Source organism: Lathamus discolor, chromosome 11 (genome assembly GCF_037157495.1).
Source record: "Lathamus discolor isolate bLatDis1 chromosome 11, bLatDis1.hap1, whole genome shotgun sequence".
Classification (NCBI taxonomy): Eukaryota; Metazoa; Chordata; class Aves; order Psittaciformes; family Psittacidae; genus Lathamus; species Lathamus discolor.
Window position 1 is genome coordinate 3,850,389 of NC_088894.1, and position 22,460 is coordinate 3,872,848.

At 47.9% G+C, this 22,460-nt stretch overlaps 2 protein-coding genes across 3 annotated transcripts in view; both read right to left on the reverse strand.

Moving 5' to 3' along the window:
- SLA2 (Src like adaptor 2) overlaps window positions 1-22,460 on the reverse strand; it is a 105,840-nt gene that overhangs the window by 6,414 nt on the left and 76,966 nt on the right. The gene's annotated exons all lie outside the window — the stretch shown is intronic.
- The window catches only part of NDRG3 (NDRG family member 3), a 47,231-nt gene continuing 25,804 nt past the window's right edge, over window positions 1,034-22,460 (reverse strand). For both annotated transcript variants that reach the window (XM_065691199.1, XM_065691200.1), the window contains exons 5-17: window positions 12,763-12,868; window positions 11,967-12,087; window positions 11,380-11,442; window positions 10,990-11,050; window positions 9,425-9,511; window positions 8,831-8,887; window positions 7,742-7,845; window positions 7,288-7,353; window positions 6,719-6,770; window positions 5,764-5,811; window positions 5,048-5,083; window positions 4,905-4,956; window positions 1,034-2,557 (exon numbers count right to left, since the gene is read on the reverse strand). In XM_065691199.1, coding sequence (XP_065547271.1) covers window positions 2,379-2,557; window positions 4,905-4,956; window positions 5,048-5,083; window positions 5,764-5,811; window positions 6,719-6,770; window positions 7,288-7,353; window positions 7,742-7,845; window positions 8,831-8,887; window positions 9,425-9,511; window positions 10,990-11,050; window positions 11,380-11,442; window positions 11,967-12,087; window positions 12,763-12,868 — 1,032 coding nt within the window. In that variant the 3' untranslated portion in view covers window positions 1,034-2,378. The remainder of the gene's footprint in view (window positions 2,558-4,904; window positions 4,957-5,047; window positions 5,084-5,763; window positions 5,812-6,718; window positions 6,771-7,287; window positions 7,354-7,741; window positions 7,846-8,830; window positions 8,888-9,424; window positions 9,512-10,989; window positions 11,051-11,379; window positions 11,443-11,966; window positions 12,088-12,762; window positions 12,869-22,460) is intronic.

The following is a 22,460-nucleotide window of genomic DNA, read 5'->3' on the forward strand; positions in this document are numbered from 1 at the left end:
GGGCAGCCTGCGGCTCCGAGCTCTCCTGCTCCACATCACAAACAGCACTCGTCAAGCTTGCACCAACCCCTGCAGTCATTTAATTTCCTCTACCTCATTTCATTGCCATTTTAATATTGCATTTCCCTTTCATTTGGTCTGTTGCTGTATTGTCATAAGGGAACTCGAGGAAGAATCGTTTCTCAGTGGCGTCAGCTGGCATTAGATCAGAGCGCTGCACCACCAGCAGCTTCCCTCTTGTGCATGTTGCTTTGCATCCAGCAGCAATGAACTTCACGTGGTATCTGGTGGCCTGGTTGCTCTGGTAGTCTCTTGTCTTATTTCTGTTCATTTAATCACTTTATCACTGCACTACTCCCTCATTAACACAATTGTCTCATTTCTCCCCATTCACTTTGCTATTCACAAAACCCCTTTGTCTCACTGCCTGCAATGACCTTCCTGAAGGTCTTCCCACAGCCAAAGCACAAGGCTGCAGCAGCGTGCCCTGTGGGCACGACAAGACCTCGACTAACCCGTGAGCAGCAGCTGGCCCCCGCCAGTCCCTGCTGGCTTTCTGTGGCAGCTGCGATGACAAACCTGAAACCCCAGAGCAGAACCTGGCTCTCCAGAGCAGAAGATGAAGAACCGGTTGTGTCAACGACCGGCTGCTGCGCCCGCAGCTGGCTGGGGTACAGGGGGAGGACGTGCAAACAGACCTCATGGCCCTCAGCCTCCTCGTGTCACAACTGCCCTGGCACAGGGCTGACAGCTTCACTTTGTGTCCTACCTGTGACACCCGCCGCTGCAGAGCTCTCTTCATCAGGGAAGGCAGCTGCTTGTGTTCCCCTCTATTTGGAGGCAATTCTTGGCCTGTTTTGCCTCCACGTTGTCGAAGCTGGAAGTTTCTCTTGCATTTCTGCAGAAGGCAGCTCTCCAGGGCCCACTCCTGCACGGCCACCTCTCCAAGTGCTGCCCCTTCCATGGGCACGAGCTTGCCTCTCACATCAGCGGCCTCAGGCTGTGCCAGGAGAAATACCACGAGCACACCAGGTAACAATGAAACTCAGTTATAGCTTTATTTAATAACTGGTACAAAGTCCCCCTCAGGCAGAGCCTCCCAGTCCCATTCCCTACCTGAAATGGAGCAGAACGTGAGCGTGACCCTCGGAGGAGCTGGCTCCCAGTGAGTCAGGCCTGCTCAACAGTTAAGAAAGGGTGTTTTGCTCATCTATTGAGCCCTGTAGTAGCCTGACCACTCTTCCCTTTTCTCCCATTAACAGCAAGACCCTGGCACGCAGCAGGCATTTACCTCCCGCTCCTTATGACCCAGCCGGATGTAAAAAGGCAGCAGAATTGTGAATTCCAGCAGGACAGTGGGTAGCACCTGCACAGAGGTGTTCCCTGCTCATTCTTCTGACCTGACTCAAGCAGATGTGTGCCTGCTGGTCATTGACATCCACAGGTATTTCCTGAATCTCAGCTAACACCCTGTGCAGACACCCTGCCTGGGCTGGCAGCAGTGGGAAGCAGAGCTGGCAGTGCAGGAGATTCCTGGATCTGGCATGGGGCACTGCTGCCCCTTTCACAACCTACTTGATGTTGAAGATGCCAGGGCAGAATAGCAGAATAGGTGTTAACTGCATCTGACCCTGGGCGGTCAGCAGAGGTGGTCTGGAGCCAGGGCTGCTGCAGTGTAATCCCTTGTACTCGGTTAATAGTGCACCTCGGTTAGTGTAAGTTTACTTGTTAATTGCTTTGCCCTTTCAGGAGGCTCAGGTGAGAAATCAACTCTGCTCCTTCCTAACACACACACAGAGATGAGACCAAGACAGTATTTCTGACCTTTGTTTTCCCCATGGCTGCCCGGCATGCTGAGAGTCCTGGGAACACAGACCTCTGATGGGTTCTACACTCCAGGCACAGCTCTGCCGAAGAGGTTCACCTGCTCCAGTGCCTGGAGTTCCACATCATCATGGCCTTGCTTTCCCATGTCCCACAGATGCCGTATCAACTGCACCACAAGGGTCCTTTAGCAGAAGCACAACTAGAAAGCAATTCTAAACCTCACAAAGCCACAGAAATTATATTTAAATGAACAGGGGAGACAACGGCTGTCATCTGGATTGATACACAGCACAGACAGGAGATGGGACCAGCATGTACAGTAACGGGACTTACTAAGACTGCGGAATGTGAATGAGTTTTAAAGAGGCTCTGATGCCAAGGGCATACAGAAAGGACCAAAGTAATGCCAAGTACAGACTACCAAGGAGGTGGCAGCTCAGATGGGCATGCACAAGTTAGAACAGTTAATGCCATGTTGGTGAAATGCTAGATTCTGAGTGGGTTCAGTGGGGGAGAGTGGAGTTGTCTGAATCCAGAAGAGGGGCTCCTGCCTAACAGGATACTTCCATGGTTTGAGGTGCCTCCTGGAGGTCAATTCCTTCTGGAGTTCCAGCACTGTCTTCACCATGGTTGCTAGCGTGAGACCGGCTGCGGATGCTATCGCCAGAGCCCAGGCTAGAGGAGGAGTGGGTACGGGAGCGTATCAGCCTGGTCATGCTGGCTGCTGGCACTGGAAGAGAGAACAAGCGTGGGACTTAGAAAAGGAGGAAGTTCGTAGAGCAGTGTAACAGTCACTCAGATATGTGCCACTGGGTAAGCACGAAAAGAACTATACCCTCAGGAAGAAAACTCACTCTTCGCTGCCAAAATTAACGTCTAAAGCAACATATTTAAGGCCCAGTTTCAAAAGGTCCAAGGTGAGCAAATGCCTAAAGTGTAACTGATGATTTGCAAGTGCAGTCATGGCGAGTGTCTGTGCAGACCAAGGCAGCTGTTGTACAGATGACCTTTTGAAAGTCAGTCTCGTCACTCTAGAAAACCACAGAGCCGAAGTCATGCAACAATCAACAAAATACAAATGAAAGGTGAAAAACCAGCACACACACTGCACGATGATCAGCCCAGCCCACAGCAGGACATGCCGAGACACAGCAATGCACCCGAAGAATCATTCAACTCAGTACACAGACTTGGGCCGAGGCGATGCGCAGTTGAAGGTACCTGACTCAGTGCTTAGGTGGCTGAGCTGCACATAAGGGACTGGAAACAACATGAGACAAGGGAAGGGATGAATACAGGAAAGAGCCAATTAGTTGTGGTGTGTGACTAGCAGCTGCAATGCTCCTGGGACCCCCAGCTACCTTCCCTTCCACTCCCAGCTAACACACTGCACTGAAAGCTCCCAGTATCTGTGGAAACGGCAGCTAATGAGCATCTCGGAGAGATGCCAAGTGACTCAAAATCCATGAGGGCCATATCTCTTCAATGCCTTCAGCTGGAAACTGCAATGCACCTGGTGACCTCCCTGCTGCACACACCACAACTGCTCAACAGAGACATCATTTTCCTATGGTGGGGAAGCTGGGGTGTACTCTGTAACTCCAGATACGGAACAGAAATTCATGTCTTTCCTGACAGCATCAGGTTTCTGCTAAAAACCTCCTGCAAAACGTCACCTTCCACCCTCAGTGTCAGCCCAGGCAACTGTTTTAGCCAATGTGCAGAAGACACAAGAGTAGCTGTTGAGGAACTGAGTTGTGCATTTCTAGAAATGGCAAGTTTCTGATTTGCTTCTCTCTCTTGAGAGGGGAGGCTAAGCTCAGCAGTGCCAACACACTCTTGCCCACCAAAGCTGGGAAAACCATCCTGGGACTAGCTACTAATCCTGGAAGCACAAAATTACCCAGTGCTGCACATCCTACTTGTAAGAAGTCTCACTCCCGAAGTGCTGTTGAAGTCCTTGCTCCAATGACAGCACTTATTGACTTTACTAACACCAGGAACACAGGAGATACGAGCATTGAAATGCTCTCTCAGTGAGGCTGAGGTACCACATGGTACCCTCCTCTGCAGGACCAGGCCCTTCTGGCCAGCCTTGGAGAATATGATTGCCCTACTACATTCATGTCAGCTACACGTAGCTATAAGGAAAAGGACAGCTTCTGCTGAGCCCTGACATGCCTGAGTTGGCAAAGAACTCCTGGGCATGTGGAGACCATGGGGAGTGTCACAGCTGCCACAGTGGCCATCTTTAGTGGAAATGAGCCACACAAACTAATGCCTCCCATACTGCCAGCTTTTGAAGGCTCAGCATGTGCAGAAGGGAACTCCTAGCCTGATCCATGGCAGGCAAGGCAGAGCTGTGCCAAGGTGCCTGCAATGGAGACAGAGGTGCTTTAGTGCACTGAGAAGCCCTTCTCCTGAAGTCTCCAGTCTCTGGAGTACCAAGAGCAGTGGAGCTGAGCTGCTGTCAGCCTGACACACTAGGAGACAATGTCTTTTGCCTCCAAGTGCTAGGAGGAAGCCACAGAGCAGGGCATGCACTGGATCAAAGCACAGCTCCCTCTGTCTCCTGGGTGTCTCAGAAGTCACTCAGCTGTTTTGCCACTGGAGGGTTTCACTCTGAGATATCATTTACCCCTTGTGCGAGTCTGAAAGAAATAGGCATGTCTGAGAAGAAAGGGAAGGACTCTCATGTACCCATCACAACTGCGAGGCTGTGCTGCCAGCTCCTCCCCTCTGGAGAAGGTATGCACAGATTTCAGGAGATTTATTGTTCTTGGGATCATGCTTTTCTGGACTGGCACAAAGACAGACTCACAAGGTTTTACCAACAGCAGAAAGTAAAAAGGAGTCACCACTCCAGCTGCAGTGTGGGTTAAACACGTCAGGGACAACGTTAGTTTGCTAAGGCTTGTTAGCACCCTAGTTGATTTTCCACTGTGGATGGATCTCCTGGCAACCACACTAACTGATGGGTGGGAACACAGATGCCAATGGGCTCAGATGGACCAGGAAGGCTGAGTTCCCTTCACAATAGCCCTGCTCCAAACCAGAAAATTGTGTTTGCCACTTACTGTAGCCCATTCCCTGCACAAAGTACTTGAAGGCTTCAGTCAGCTTGCCAGGCTGTGGAAACAGAAAGTGCAGCTTTAGTGTGAGCAGAGCAAGGGGCTCTGTTAGACCAAATGCTGAGGGAGAGCTGAGAGGTGTTTCTCACCTGAACCACTTGGGGCAGGCCCCCGCAGTCAGCCATCTGCAACAGGAAACAAAGGGAGGTTGAACTGTCCTTCCCACCCCAGGAGCACAACCCCGGACCCACCCAGCACTGCCCACCCCACCAGGGCGATGGCATGAGGCTGCATTGCCACATGAGCCACACTTGTATCATTTGGTCTCTAAAGGTAAAACAGGGACCAATGACGCACTTCCTGAGAGCCTGTTGCTGAAGGAACCCAGCACCTTGGAAGCCACATTACCAAATGATCTCAGGCCATACTCTAGGTCCAGGAGTAACCCTTGACCATCCCAGCTCCTGCCACTCTTCCCGAACCTGTCACTTTGCACTTCTATACAGCAGTGGTCTGGCACACTGCAGAGCCACAGGTGAGGATGAGAAGGACTGGAATAAAGCTAGAAGAAGTGATGCTGCTGCTGGCAGAGAGCAGGCAGGGCGCTTCTGCTATCTCTCAGCAGGTCTTCCCTGCTGGCTGGAGATAACAGAGAAGTGGTCACAAAACAGGGATTCAGGGACACCCTGACGAACTCTCCTCTCCCAAGGAGAGTTTTGGCTCCATACAGGAGAAACACAGCCCTGAATGACTGTCCACAAACTTCTTAAAGCCAAATGTATGGAAGGCAAAAACCTAAGTGGAACTGGCCTCAGCTAAAGTACTGTCTTTGTCGAGCTGGAATGGATTCTGGAGTGGCACTTACCTTCAGAAAGGTAGTTTTGGTTGGGTCAAGACGTGAATTGCATTCAACCTAAAATAAAAGGAGGGACATGACATCACATAGAAAACTCAAGGAGTCAGATGTAACGTGTGGGGTAGCTGAACCAGAAGCAGTGGCTGTCTTCAGCAGTGCGAGCTTCTCTGGAGCCCGGAAGGACCAAGAACTTCCCCCTGCCGCAGCTGGGAAGTGGTGAGAATCCTCAGGGGTGGTGTAGTAGCAAAGTCAGAACTTGCAGAATGTCTCAGACTTTCAGACCAGACTGACAAAAGGCAACAGGCCATGACCAGAAAAAGCCCTGCAGTTCTCCATGCACAGCTCCTGGGTCCAAGCTACTGCTTTAGGAGACTGCATTCTTTCAGAGTTCCTTAAGACAACTGCTTTTGGTCACAACCCCCTGGGGTCTCCCCACGATCACCGGCTGAAGGGGAGGAGCAACATTCACCACAGCCACACTGCACTGTTCCATGCCCCATCTATAACTGTGCTGGGAGGGAAGTGGGTTATAGATGCCTACAGAGAACAACAGGAAGGAGATGCCTCTAAGTGCTGCCTTCCCTATGAAGCAGTGCTTTTGCAGACTCCCCACCACAGGAACTGCAGTCACACTGCTTATTTTTAAACCCCAGGTAGCCTCAGTACGACAGCAACAGAACAGTAATTCGTGACTTGAACTGAACTCTAGGCAGCAGCCTGGCAGAGCTCAGGGATTCCTGAAGAGTGTTCTCTCCATCACTTGTTGAGCAAGATGCTAGGGCACAAGGACTCCCACTAATAACTGACACATCTCAATAGCTGGAGGACTAGAAAAGAGCCTGAGACATGAAGCCACTTTCTATGCCTAGTTCTGGGCATGGTGAAAGCACTGCTGGGTGAGGCAGGTTTTCCAAGTGATTTTTAGGGCTCATGACATGAGACGAAAGAGTTCATGTGTACATACCACGGCGTCCACAGCAGGTGAGCTGTCACCAACCACTAGCAAGGCAGGGCACCTGGTCAAAAACCAAAACAGAGACGTTACTCACAGTGCTCCAAAGGGATTGCTGAGAAGTTTGAACTCTGTGAACCAAAAGCCTCATAAAAGTTTAACAGAGTCCCTGTCTGCCACCACACCATGGCATTTTACTGCACCAAAACATCCTCCAGGGCTTGCACATACAGCCCCACTGCCCTGTCCATGCACACCAACTGCCAATTCTGTTGCACACATGTGATTTCTTCAGGAAGGTGGGGGAAAGCAGTCAGCGGTGACGAACAAAAACCTGCCTCCCTAATTTTCCATGCAAACCAGCCAAATTAACAGCTCAGCAAATACAGTGACTGCTGGTGAACACATTTACTCCTCTGACTCTGCCTTCTGCAGAATCAAAGTGTATTCTTAATGAAAGGGCTTGGACAGTCTTTACTGTGCCTGGGCTTGAGGGGTTCTTGCTGACAAGCAGCAACAGCTTTTCTGCTGAGGGGACTGCACAGTAAGTACCTGAAACAGGCTGACTCAGAGCAACTTACTTGAGTGTTTTTGCAGTATTTTCATTCATGCCAAGAACTGGTCTCTCAATTTCCAGGTCTCTACGACTGAAAGACAAAACAGAACAACTCACCGTCAACGCAGCAGAGGAACCTGGTTGTTATGGGAGCATACAAAACCCAATCAGGAGTGCTGGCTCCAGCGCCCAGGCAACAGGTTATCACTCCCTGTGTCTGACTAAGAGCAGGGCCTCCAGCAATCACTGCCAGAAAACAGGATCTGTGCTCTCATGGCAAGCTTGCTGTGTGCTTAGAGAGAAGATCTACTGAAGTATACGGAAGGGTCATTCAGGCATGAGGGTTGAGCTTGGCTCAGGATAATGGGTGAACACTAAGCTTAGGACAAATGTTCATATGACATAGTATCCAACAGAATAATACACAGAGAAGCAGGGAAGCTATGGGAGCAATCTAGCAAGCAAAAAAGTAACTGTACCTGTTGTATGAGGTGAGGAACAGCTGAAGGTTATCTTGGTTAATGTCCTGTGCGATATGAAGCCTGTATGTCTGGATCAAATCTAGATTTGCCTGCAGTTCCTCCTGTACAAAGGCAGAAGAATTTGAAGGCAGGGAACATCACCTTTTTCACAAGTAAAGAAATGATACTCATAAAAATTCTGAAGCCTTAAACTGCCTCCATACACATCATTCCCCTGTGGACAATAACATGAGGGCAGCAACTCCAGACTGCACTAGTACCTAGGAGACATGAAGAGTTTCTGTAACATGACTGTTATGTGCCGTACTTTGGTATGTGACCACAGGTAGGACACAAGAGTGGGACTGAAGGTAAATTTAATCCCAACACACAGTTCTATGAAGAAACTGCATTCCAATGAAAGATAGAAAGAGAGAAAATAGAATGCAAGGAAGCATTACATATAATGAAGGGCCTGAAAGCAGGAAGCGAACAGGATGTGCTCTAAGCAGGAGGAAACTACGTGACTCCTTCCAGTACTGTGTGTTGATGTACGAGGGCTTCAGGTCAGGGACTGATCTGCTGCATGTCATACATAGTGTGCATGATGCACAGACCCTTTCAGCTGCCCAGTAAACTTGCTGGTTGAAAGCCAGCAAATCCCAAACAGAAGGCATTTCTGTATCAAAAGTTTTTAGGAGGGGCTGGTTTGCCTCTGCTGAAACTGAAGAGCAGAATGCAGCAGTTCAACATCTGGACACATACAATACCCCTCTGGCAACTCCCTGCTGATCTGTGCTCTACCCACAGCTCAAATGCTTCCATGCTGGCTTCAGAGAACTGGCTCCTACTTGTTTCTGCAGTTCTAGCACTAGCGTGTGGGATACTACTTCCTTAACATGTCTGGGAACACTCAGACCAAGCATGGCGATGTGCATTCACCTGCAGTGGGCAAAGCCCTGATGCAAGCTTAACACAGAGAGGACAGTACTATCTGTGGCAACCCTTATTTGGTGGACCAAATAGCTATTTCAGAGCAGGTACACAGAGAAGTTATAGCCCCATATACAGTTGTACAGGCAACATTAACACCTGCCGGGTACTTACATGGCCAAAATGATGCGCCAAGACGATATCCACTATGTTGGTTGTCCAGCCTGAAAACTGAAAGTGACCATGAATGAGAAGGAGGGACAGTAACTGGAAAATGCAGTTTCATTACAGATTTCAAAGCAGCTCCTCAGAGGAAGGAAAATGACAAAGAAATAATTCAAGCAATATAAGAAGCAAATGGGATGGGTGTGTAAGGCTCCAAAGGAGCCTGTGCCCACACAAGCTCTATAGAAACTTGGAACCCCGAGTAACTGCAAGTGGCCAGAGTAACAGAATAATTAAGAGATCCATTCAACCTCAGCCAAACAAAGCCTGCAAGGATACGTACTAAACCAGAGAAGAGCCAAGTGCCCAACAGCCACTCATCTCCAAGCACTTTACACCAGGATTTCTCATTCACACCCACCGCTACTCCTACAGTGGAGGCCGTACTACACCCAGACAGGGAACGCAGCAGGGACAGAAAGGAGATTGTACAGTTTTTGCTGGAAACCAACACATGCCTGTAACTCTCTTCTTTTTCTGCTTACTTTACACACTTCATTAAGCACTGTGGAGGGGATACGTGCAGGGGAAGGAGAACCTCACCTTGGATGCTGCCCAGTCAATCCAGCCCTTTGCACATGGATCGACGTTAATAAGAATGAGTCCCTCCACCAGGTCTGGGTGGCTGAGCTGAGGGGAGAGAGCACAGGCACACTCAGAAGGTCATTCAGCTCACACATGGGTCAATGGCAGGCACAGCAGCTAGAAAGCTTCTTGCAAAAGAAAGACACTTAAATGAAGGCTGAATGGGGAGCTCCTCCTGTGCTGGGCAGCCAGTGGTCTTTTCAGAGCCTGGTCCAAAGCTAGCTCCCAGCTAGACCTTACTCATCCAGTTATTGGCACTGAGGGACTGTCTGCTCACACAGTACCTGACCTGCAGCCCGAGGCATCTGGTGACCCATGCATCTGGTGCAGCTGCAGGTCCTGCTCAGGCTCCTGTGTGTTACAGGGCTGTCAGCAGTGACTGCTCCAGTCTGGCACCTCCAGGAAGGACCTGGACACACGCCTGTGCCTGGAGAGCACATCCTTCTGCTGCTCCCCAGCACCCTGCAGTTTATGTTGGGGCTGTGTGGGGAGCACGGGTACAAAATACTTTGAGATCTGCAAACATAAACCCAGCAGTCCAACACAGCCAGGGAACTTTGAGCTCTAGGCTCGCTCCAAGGCTGAAAAGTTGCACCAGCTCTTCTGCTCCACAGTACAGATTAGCACAGGTTAGGCAGAAGGAACCACTGTCCTTGCAGGAAGTGGCCTGCAATCCAGGCTGCATGACAAAGGCTTTCTTGCACTTAACTGAGCTAAGGACAAAGGCTTATCTGTGTGATCTTCTCTTCAGCAAGACTGGAAACCATACAAGATACCAAAAAGCAAGGAACAGCAACCACCGGTGCCTCACACTGCCTCAGGCTGAACCCTGACTGGGGGATATGGGAAGCAGAGAACTTTTGGTAGGAGGGCAGCTGCATGATTAAGTGGCTTTGAGAAGCAATAATGGCCTAAATCATGGGCAAATCTGCACTCAGCAACTTGAAGCCAAGTTCACTGAGAACATCAGATTTCTGTATTTGTTTTTTTTAACACTATCTCTGAAAGACTCAGACAAATTCCTGGGCTGCTGAACTACCTCCAATGATTTCAAGTGCTTATAAACACTCCACTAGAGAGGAATGTGCAAGTAAGTACCCAGATAAAGCTAGCACTCTCTTGTCAAAGGTGGAGTGTAAAATCTACTTACAGTGAAAAAGCACATTCCTCCTCAGTGCCCACAGCACATCACCAAATCAATTGCTTGGTGTCACAAACACTGGAGACAGCAGACAGCAATGCACCAATCTTTGTGAAGACATGAGGCTGGATATTCCTAGCAGCTAGGATGGGCTCTGCTGACTCAAAGACATCACATTACAATCTCCCTAAGTCTGGCATAGGTTCAGAGTAATCTTGGCTGCTCCAATTTAACCATCTGGATATAAAGCAGCTCTCACATGGCTCCCTGCAGGCCTACTGTAATTACTGCCTGCTACCTTGCCCCTGCCCCACAAATGGTCTGTTTGAGCAGAGGAAGACCACAGCTTGTAGAAAGCACAAGAAAATGAAGAGATACTTACTGCACACCTGCTGAGGATGTAAGCACCAGCTCCCAGTCCAATCCCAATGAAACTTTTCAGGCTGAAATACAGGCATTTCCCAATCAGCAAGGCTAACAAGCTCATAGCAAAGCATCCCTAGAGGCAAAGCCTCTCCCCCCTCTCTGCATCCAACTGTTCACTTATGGTTCGTTTTCAAAGTGATCCAGCAATGATGCAGCAGCCATAAATTGTGTCATGTGGCAGACAGTGTTCCCAACATAAGAACCAGACAGGGTTACACAGGTTAGGAGTTGCTCAGACCTCTTGGGACAACTCAGTGAGCATATCAGATGTTGCAACCAGGAACAGAGGTAAGCGCTGGAATGGCTGCATCCAGCTGGCTCACCCTGTTTCCTTTCAGAGACTTACTTTAGGTGCGTCATAACAGCGGGCAGCATTTCAGCCAGTTCATCCATGCTGGGATACTGGTACCTGAAACCCAAGAGAGACTGAAGTCAAAGCACCTCCAAATACAGCTTGAGAGATGTCATCTTCCGTTTCTATCCAAGGTAGAAAAAACAAGTAACATCTGACAGACGTAGGTGATTATTCTGCAATGATACCATGTATTCCAGCCAACTGCATGGATCCCATCCCTCAGAGCAAGACCAACACAGAACTGTGGTTTTTTGGCCAGTCAGACTTCTGTGGGAGGATGGACAGATGGAGCATGGAATGGCAGCCAGACTGCAGTGTGCTGGGCTGGTGCTCAAGTCAAAAAGCTGGTACCAGCACTCACCTCTAGTGAGGGCTTTACCTATGCATCAGTATTAGCAAGGCTCCCTGAATGTCCCTTGGGAAGCCTCCTCATCTTCTCATTTCCTCTGCTCCTGGAAGCTGCCTCCCACTACCCTCAGCAGCCTGGCAGTCCGGTTGGCTTAAACTGGGTGCTGCCTCAGTCCAGACTGCAATCCAGACCATGTCTGGAACAACAAGAGTCCCTGAAGAGCTCTTACCCAGAAGGGAATGGTGGGGCTCCTTCCTGCTGGCCTGGTGCATCCACATGGCACACAGCAAAATGCTGAGTGATCTCTTGCATGTCTTCAAAGTTAAAGAACGCGTTAAAACACGATTTGTCTACAACAAAAAGAAAAGAAATGAGACATTTCCTGAAGTTTTATTGCAATTCAAACACCACAGCACCACACACCCGCATGAGCCCAACCCTGCTGCTGAGTCTGTGGGGAATTGGGTGCTAGGTGACACACACTGCTGTGCCCCTGACTGCAACACAGCACACAGTCCTAGCAAAGTAATGCCACCACTGGAGGGAAAGCAGACAAATGACACCCCAGTGTGCATGCCCTGGAAAACAGGGCCTAGCAGCACTTGGGTACTCACAGTACATACTGAGGAGCACTGGGGTGAACATAACAGTACATGCTGGGTGGAAAGACACATGGAAAGAGCAACTGAGTGCACCAGAAGCATTACACTACTGCTGCAGCCTTGTAGAACGGACTTGTTCATCTGCCCAGCATCCAGTGAAGAGATGCCTTGTATCACACAGTGCAACAAGTCAGCTAGAGCACTGTAGTGTGGTGAGTGGACCTATTTCCACTTTGGCCCTACCTTTCAAGGGCTGTTAGAAAGGACAGAGGTGTGCCACATGGTTCCCTCTCCTGAGGACCTTTATCTTTTCATCCTGGAATGACCTGTCTCAGCTCCAGGCCAGTCCTGCTGATCCCCACACTCAAAAGCAAACACCACAGACAACCACTTTTTCAGGGTCCTAGGAATGCAAGGGCTTACGGTTGAGGCCAATGTCATGGTACGTGAGGATGACAGGTCTGTTCCCCTTGGGCATGCCCCGCATGGTGACGTGGACCACTCCAAAAGCTGTCTCAATGTCATGCTCCTGCAGAGAGAGAAGAAGGAATCTCCATGTTACATGTGCAGCCTGTGCTACAGGGAACCCTAACTGCGGGCCAGCGGTAAGGGTCACATCCACATTCTTAATAGTGTTCTCCTACCCGCAGCTGGTAGCTCAGCAAAGCTCTTGCAGTCTGCAGCCCTGACAAATCTCTCTTTCCACCCACTTTTTTAGCTAGACATTGCAATACTGCGATGATTTCCTTTTCAAAACTACCTGGAGATGGTAAGACTGAGTTTTATGCTCAGCTTCCCTACAGGTAATAAATACTATGTCCATTTTTCTAGTGAACTTTATTTGCCCTGCAACCTTGCCCTGTAGCTTCAGGGCTTTTATCTTGACCTATGATTGCAAAGGACAAAACCATTTTCAGAGTACACTGCTACAGCACACACGACTTCCCTGTCACCTGCTTTTCTCCGAAACAGCTCTCTCCCACATACCAAAGCCAAAGGACAGCATGAGGCAGATGCTTAATATAGAGCTTAATATCACACTTAGGATGGCAACAACAGTCTCCACACTTGTAAGATACAACTGCTACCTTGAATTGGCCAAAACCCAGTTATTATTTAATTGCATCATTAACATGGAGTGGAATAACCCACTTACAACAGGTACCAGAGTGCTCAGTTACAGAACACCCTCTGCCCTTGCTAAACATTCTTTCTTCACGTCCTTCTTGCAGATATTCCTCCCCTCCAGCCATTCAGCAAGACGTCCTGCCTGTGCCACCTTGTCACCTAACCACAACTCTGCATATTCTCATCCATTTGTCCACTGCTTCTGTAGAAATGTCTGATACTTTCCAACACTATATTTGTCATCTTTATTGCTCAGACGCTGGCATGCTTTGTTGCTGGTCTCTGTTGAGGCCAGCTTTGGTACATTGCAGCAGTGTAGCCTGAATGGTGATGCAAGGATTTTGGTACCTTGCAGCTGCCTAACTCCAGCTGTGGCCTGAACACTGATCTGGTCCATAATGAGCAGTGACAGGAGAAGGCAGGTGAAAAAGATGTGGCCAGGAGACAGCCAGATCATAACAAATATGTAGTCTGCAAACTAAGAGACATGAATGTGGGAGAAGATGGTGATCTACAGTTGTTTTGTAAAGCTGGGTAAAATTTCATTTTCACCTAGGGAGTGGAAACTTTATCAGAGGTTTCTCTGAAGAGATTTTATCTTCTGCCCTTATTCGTACAGTAGGCAAAAAATAACCAGCAGCTGCAGACAACCTGCTGTAAATCAGAACTCGACAGCAGAGGCAACCTCTGCTCTGCAGCCCGCAGGCACAAAGCTCGTGACACACACATGCCAACAGCAGTGCGCTGCTGGGGAGATGGAGCAGAGACCCGAGTCCTGAGCAGGCAGCAGCTACTGATCAACTCAAGCTGGGAAGCATTGCTTCACACACTAGCAGCTCCCTCAGGGCATGGGTGAGGGGCTCGCTGATGGAGGAGGACCATGAGGTATGGAGCTAGTATGGTCCAGCCAGCCCCCCTGATCTCACTTTAAGGCATAGGAAAAATAAAAGAGAGCGAGCATGCAGTGATACTTTCTCCAGCACTTGCATCTTGTAACCTTCATTTTCTCAACCTCCAACAATCTATAGGTCAAAAGGGACTTCCTGAACTGGAGGTGTGGTCTTCAGTTTGACCTTCTGGTCTGAGAACTGGGCAGTCACCTTCTGCTTCCTGTGCCTTTGGCACCTGCCTCACCCTGTGACCAGGAAAACCAAAGCTTAACAACCTGCAGGGTGAAGAACTACTTCTTTTCCCATCCCGTATTTGCTGGTTTTGCATATCTCCCAGTCCTTGGTTTGGAAGATGGAGAACAACTGACCCCACTTCCATACCCTCCAGATGTGATGACCTAAAAGCTTGCTGCAATTCCCCTTCACATGCCCCTTTCTGGGCAGATGTGCTCTGGACCGTCCGGCTGGTCCTGGCACAGCAGCTTTGTTCTGACCATGCTACTGGTCTCCAGAAGTGTCCCACTGTGCTCTGTCCTCTCTCAGACAAGGGGGTGGTGGCACATCAGTCACACACGGGTGTGCTGTGTGTTTTCACAGTAGCACAATGAGGTCGCTTTGTTCTCTGCTCCTGATAAACAAGAATTGATTTGCTTTGTTGAAAGCTATGAGCCCCACGCTGACATTTTCACTCATCTCTCACAACATTAAGGCCTTATGCCTCTGGGTGACCATCAACCCTGAGCCTGCACTTTAATATTCCACTGTAGGATGGTTTTACTCAATGTACATCACACTCCATGTTTAACCAAAGGCAGATAAAGTTTTTCATTGAACTTTCCATGTCTTATTCCAGATCATTTAAGAGCAGATTTAAGGAGAACAGGGCCTAACACAGATCTCACAACTGTGAAAATAATTGCTGTTTGTCTGGATTTTTTTCCTTTTAACCAGTATTTCATCCATGAAAGGACCTCTCCTCTGACGGCATGGCCAACTAAGTCCCTTAAGACATGTATCTTAGGAACTCCTTCTGGTAAGGGGTCTTGCCTTTGGGAAATCCAGGCAGGATGCATCAACTGAACTGCCCTTATTTATATGGTTACTGACTCCTCCAAAGAATTCCAGCAGCTCTGCAGAAGACTTCTTCCTGCTCCAAAAACCATGCTGACCCTTTCCCAATATTTATCAGTGTGTTTAATCCACGATACTTCTTGCTGGTTTTATCAGTCTGTCTGGTCCAGCTGGTCAGTGAACTCCCAGAACTCCTCTGGGAGCTATTCTGGAAATCATGTGAAGCACTGCAGCCCTCAGGCACCATGGCAGCTTCAGCTGAGGAGTGTAACCTCTCACTTCACAACTATATCATCCTTAAACTCATTTAAAACTCCTGTGTTGACGCATCCAGTCCTGGCACTTGCTTTAAAGGCATATATTTTATCTACTTTATGGCCTCTCAAGGCACTGCAGTTTAAGGCAGGGTCTCTGCTGACTCCTCACAAGGAGCATTCACCACAGTGACCTCTGTGAGCAGCTCTGTGACAAGCCTGGGTGCAGAAAAAGCCAATTCAGTTCCTCTGCTCTGGCTACATCTTCCCTGAGCCCTCCCTTCAGAGCTTGAGCAGTCAGGAGCTCTCCAGACTCTCTCATGTGGTTCCATTTCTGATAGCTCTGAAACACGACTGTTGTTTTTTTAATCCCCTTTGCAAATCACCTCTCAACCCCCCTTTGCCTGCTCTGTTCTGTTCATCTATTCCATGTGCAGGAGTTTATAACCTTCCCCATCTTCTGCAGCAATTTGAAAAATGCTTTTTTGTTCTCAACAGCCTCCATGCCCTTCTGTTTAGTCATGCTGGCTTCCCCACACCATTCCTCATGTCTCCAGTGATAGATGGTGGGCATTCCCTCTCTGCTTAGCTTATTTTCAATACGCTTCTCCATTCCTGTGCAGCTCCGGTTTTGAACTTCCAAGTGCAAAACCAGTGAAGTTTTCCATATATTTTTCTTTTCCGAAGGAGCACATTATGATTCTCATCACAGAGCAGCTCTTTTTGAACGTATTTCCCTGCCCATCTCAGAATCATGTCAACAATGGCTTCTCCTCCTCTGGGCTCCCTAATGTATTGCTCCATAGAAGTTTGCAGCTAAAATGGAGTACTGGTCTCATGTCCCTGTGCAACTGACAGAGAGCAGCTGAAGCTTCCTACCCCTGTCCTGCCTCCTAGTCTTAACATCTTTGAATGATTCTTCAACTGAGGAGGAAAACACACCCCCAGCTGTGTCTGCCAGAGTCTAATTGCATGGGGGGACTGATTATAGAAAGAAGTAGATGCACACCTTGATGGTAAAGGGTTCAAAGAGGGAGAATCATCTCCAACTGCCATGCTGTGGCCAGGAAGGGAAGCAATGATAGTGCCATTGACAGGTAGCACCAAAAGTGTCCCATATTAATTAACAGTTGTGAGTGAAGGAATGAGGCAGATCCCGGGGTCCCCTGAGCTCCAGAGACACCCAGGCAGCAAACAGAGGTACCTGGGTGCTGAACTGCCAATTCCAGCCACGCTCCCTCTGCTCTACATCAGAGTGTGATTGAGAGCTTAGGTTTTAAAAGTTATTAAAGTCTGTAGTAAGCCATTTGTTTCACAGTGGGAATGATTAATGATGAGAATTCATACTACCAGTGCTTTTCACAACTAATTTACTAAGCTTCTTTTCTGGTATTACCAGATGAGTTTTAGTCCCAATGTGAAGCTGCTCAACGTTCAAGATTAATTCCCTGGAGAAGAACTGAGAGTTGATTTAATTTGGAGACTGTAAATAAAGAACACATCTGTGAAATCCCTGCAATTATTCATTTCTCATATTCAAATCCGGCAGAACACTGAGCAGCAAGTTGCTTGTTCCTTGCGTTCTGCTCAAGCTTGTTGAATGTCTGTACTAGCAGAGGGCCAGAAAGAAGCCCAAAAGCCTTTCAGCTTAAGGACGCTCAGGTTCACCTAAGGCAAAGAAAACTGCCACTGCTGCTTTGCTGTGAAGTGGGCAGACGCAGATTACCCAGATCAGGTTTTCCTCTTTTTCAGTGATAGTGTAGCTACAGATTATTTACTTCATGTCATGGTTGCCAGTCTTGGCAAAGGTAGAAAACAACTGCAGCATGCTCCTTGGGCAACCTATTACAGCTGTTAACCATGGGGAGATTAAAGTAGAGATTCCACTGTCTTGCTCTTTGCCCTCAAATTTCTACATATAACTAAACACCACAAACTATGCCTATAAGCTAAGGAAAAATATTGTAAGAGTGTAAAACATCTCCATCTGGTAACTCTTACCATGGCAGTACCACCGACCTTAAGGCAGTTGGTAGGTAAGTGCTTATCACCTCCTCTCTGTGCAAAGCTATTCTGGATATAGTAGAGCTGAAGGAGACGGCTGCGTGGGCAGCAAGCCTAAATCAGATTTAAAGCAACATCTTGAACTAAATTATTCATTTCCATACAGAGCAGAAATTTATTAATAGAAAACAGAATATGATCCATGCGAGCAGGCAATGGTTTCTAGTACTTTGTGTAATGGGATTAAGTCTTAAATTAGAGAAATGCTGGGTGAGAAGAGGAGCAGAAGAACGAGGTATATCATCTAGTGTGTTTCTCCTCCAAAGGCAAGTGATGCTGAAGGACAGACCTGGTATGTACCTGCAGCCCTGTGTCAATCACTGCCAAAACACAGGTTCTGCTGGAGAACAGATCCTGCCTCTGCAGTCAACTGAACTCAAGTCAAGTGACCTACAACAGCATTACAGCTGACAGCTTGGGCTTCTGCTCCCACATCACAAACTTCTGCAATCACACAATATTGAGCCCAACAAGCAATTAATGACAACACCAACATGTCAGAGATGGAGTAAGATGTATTCCTCCAGCTCCTGCCCTGCCTGTATTACAAGCAGCAGTTAAAGCCACAACTTTCTTGCACCCAGTAAAGTGTCAAACATCATAAACAAGGCACACAGCACAGATTTAGGAAAACGTGGTGCTTCTTACTCCTGCTCTGAGGGTAAATCCTCTCTCTCAAGGTAATGCAGGAAATTGGGCCTGCCTAGATCTATAAATAGTGCAGGATGAATTAAACCCTGATGAGATGAGCTCTCATCTGTCCAAGATGACATCAGCTTTCATCTGCCCAAGTCTGGCAGTGAGCTGGTTTTCTCCCAGCACTCTGCACCACTATTTTGAGTCAGCAGAGAATCAAGTTGCTGCCTTCCTCCTGGGCTGCAAGCAGAACAGGCTGATGCCTCTAGCACTCCTCCACCCCCTGCACAGTGGGCTCGAGGTGCCACAACCTGCAGGCACGCAACTTCTGTAAACCTACTCAAGGAACATTTGAATGTGCTAATACACAGGCAAGTCTAAAAATATTTGGTGTGACTGCTAGACCTTCACATCACCTTAACCCCTAAAGGCAACCTGGAAGCTAAGCCAGGGGCCGTGTTCCAGCCTAGGACAGTCCACCTATGACATGCCGTGTCAAACTACATTTCAGTATCTTACTGAAGACCATGAACATCTTCAAACCTCCTGAAGAAGAGAAAGCAGGGCCGTGTCCTGTGTCTCCAAACCTTCAGTGTCCCTGAAAACCATAACTGAGTCTGACTGCACTGAGTTACAACTAGCATTGCAATTACTCAGTACCTGCTCCGAAATACCATTAATGGTGTTGTGTAACTGATGGAAACAGATCAGTCACTGGTAGTGGAGAGGCACCATTCATTCTTCTCAAGGCAGGAAGGAGGCAAATCCCTTTCTCAACCTAAAGCACACACATTTGCTTTGCTGTAACAACTCACTGACAGGAACAAAAAAAGCACAGGAACTTCAAATACCACATCTGCATAATCAGCCTCTTTAGCACACTGTTGTCAGGAGCATCCAGAAAGCAACAGTAATGTTTCAGTAAACCCCATGGCAGGATTGTGCTCATGTGTTTAAAAATAAAAATCAGGTTTCGGTGCAAGCCCAGCTAACAAAAGCTGTACAGAGCTCAACACTGCAGCTGTACAGAAAACTGTTTTGAGATGGAAAGCCAGTGCTGGGAAAAAAATCACAGGAAAAACCTCCCAAGAAATAAGAGTAATGAAAAAAGAAAAAATCCTAAGTAAAATAGAACCTTACTGATTTTTAGCTTTACAGTATTTGTTGCTGTGATTTCAGCAGAAGCCAAATGCAGCACTTTAGTGGCGACACTAGTTTTAGTAAGATTGGGGGCAGCTCCTAATTTAGAAGGCATCGAAAAAACTTGCTTTCTAGATCAAAACATCTTCTGTGTTGTAACGAAATTCACTCCAGCACTTTGAACAAGAGAACAAAAGAAGTCATTGTATAAATCACAAGAACAATTGTCCTCAATATTCTAGACATAATGTTTCAATGCTGGCAAGAACAACTCCCTGTTATTTGTACAGGGAAAGCAAACCCTTCTTCAAAGTGCCAACATCTTGTATTCAACACCACTGTGTAGCAATCACAAGCTGGCTTTAATGATGCCATTAAAAAAGCTAAACTCCACATATCCTGGACTGACTTATCCCTACATCTTCCATTCCCTGTGAGCTTTCTGTAAATACTCTGCCAAATACCAGTCCCATCTCCACACTCCAGGTACAGGTCCTCTTCTGCACGGTGTGTGCTGGAGAGCAGAACACTTTATTCAAGTGGATGGGAGGCAGCAGAGGGGAAGAACTAGCTACAGTCCCCATCAAAATGCTAGCTTATGTCAGACTGAAACAATGGAGATTCATTTGGATAGCTTTACAAATACATCAGCACATTCCTTCATTGGTATTTAAAGCGAATCACCTGGAAAAGGAGAAACATTCAGGCTAACACAGAACACCTACTTCTCAAAGCAGCTGAAGAAGGCTCAGCAGACAGTAACAAAAGCACAAGCACAGCTCTATTAACTGCACTGGTCACCACACCATCTGTCCATCAGCAATCCAGAGCTTTTAATTCACCATCTGCCCACGAACACAAGAAGAAGCTAAGCTTAGCTTTCATTAGGGTTCATACAGCTTTCAAGTGAAATGTAGATCTCAGATTTAGGTTAATACATGTTATTTCTGAGAATAACCTAGATTCATATTGATAAAGAGCCCTAAGCCACCATGCTAGTGCTTCTTTTTATCTCCACTGTAAATGGTTATCAGATTATGTGGAGGTTGTTTACTGATGCCCAGGCAAGCTGTTATTTGTCAGGGTTAATTGCGGTTGCTTGTAGATGAGCAGTTTAAGAAAACCAGGGCACCTGTATCTCAAAGTCAGCTGTATCAGAAGAGGTAAAAGCATCTCCACACCACATTCACCCAGAGTAACCACTTTCAGAAGGAAAAGGACACTTGCTCTGTTGACTTAGCTGACACTTGATCCTGGCAAGTTATTAAAAACTAAAACCAAACACCAGGAAATCGACAGAAATTCACAACAGCATCACCTGTTTCCCCCAAAGGAAAGATCTTACAAACCTTAGATACTATTACCTTGAAAAGTAACACATGCCAAAGTTTGACAGGAAACAGTGTGCTTAACTCATGTGCCTGGCACTACACACAGAGTCAGTGACAGTGCTAATGACAGGCTCGGGAGCTGGGATTAAACTAAACACTTCTCCCAGCCCTAAGCACGAATCAACTGCAGAAAGTATGTTGAAACTCCAGCAAACAGCCAGAGGAAGGTCTAGAGGCACTGCAGGATGGACAAACACTGAGGCTGACTGTGTTACTGCTTTGGTGCATGCAAGACAGAGCGCTGCAGGGGCACCGGTCAGTCCTGGAAGGGGTCAGGATGGACTTACAGCACATCACCTCATGCCCAAGGGCACAGAATAACACAGGCTGAAATAATACAGGACTCACTCCAGTACATCAGTGTCTGTACTGGGCAGCTCAAACTGGACCTGCACTGTCAACTGGGCTGCCACCAGCGCTGACAGAGGGCACCGGCTTCCCTCACCTTGCAACCTTGCAAGCACAGCCCAGGATGTGGTCAGCCCATGCAAAGCCACAGCTTTATCTTCATTTAAAACAGCTTTTCTTTGACTATTAGAAAAATTAAAAGGTCTGAAATGCAGGCTTCACGTCACTGATGCCATGCTGTCATAGAAACACTACACTGTGTAAGATAATCCATCCCACATAGCCTCTAACCCGTCAGGTCCCTTGCAGATGGTTCTGCCACTGGAAGCTCATCGAGCGCTTCACTGTGCTGTAACTGGAAACCAGCTTCCAGTTATCAGCCTTCATGAATGTGTGCCCAGTTTGGGCCTCCAGACAAATTAATCCCCCACCTAAGTGCTAAGAGCTTTTAAGGTTCTCTCTTCTTCTAGAAGCCCTAGCAAACTTCTTCACTTTTAATTCTCCCTTCTCCAAGGCTGGTAAGTAAAATCACACCAATTTCCCAGAAGCCTGAATGTGGCAGCCAGATGTGCTTTGCTGGATTAAAAGGAAGCAGTAACTCTTCACAGGACAACACAGGAGCTCACCCTCCAAGTTTGAGGACTGCTCCTGGTACTGTTCCTGCAGCAGAAAAATCAAAGGACCCAACATACCACCTATTGCTGTCAGATTTCAGAGACTTAATGCAGCCTGTGGAGGGTATTTTACAGGTAGGAGGAGGGGGCTGAGCCACATATGCCCTGAAACCACACCTTGTAGGGGGAGATGCTGGAGTGAGCTGAGGCCAGGACAATATTTACAGTCACAAGAGGCAGTGTTAACTTCTTGCTAAAAAAAATTCTTCTAAATGAATTACCAAGAGGGCTCCCAGAAGGAACATCTTGTCTCCTGCCCAACTGTTGCCATGGCCACCAGCTCACTGCTGATCTAAATCGAAGCACAGGGAAGCAACAAGCACGTCCTTCCCTGGCCCAGTGCTCCCCAGAGCCCCTCTCCCTGGCTGCAGGGCTCCACAGCTCTCCCCACACTTCAGCCCAGGGCAGACAACAGCATGAGGACATGCCAAGCACAGCTGAGTCGGTGTTGGCAGCACCACGTTTCTGTGGGGCTCACACAGCTTCAGATTTGGGGCAATTTTTAAAGAAGGGCACAGAGAGGCT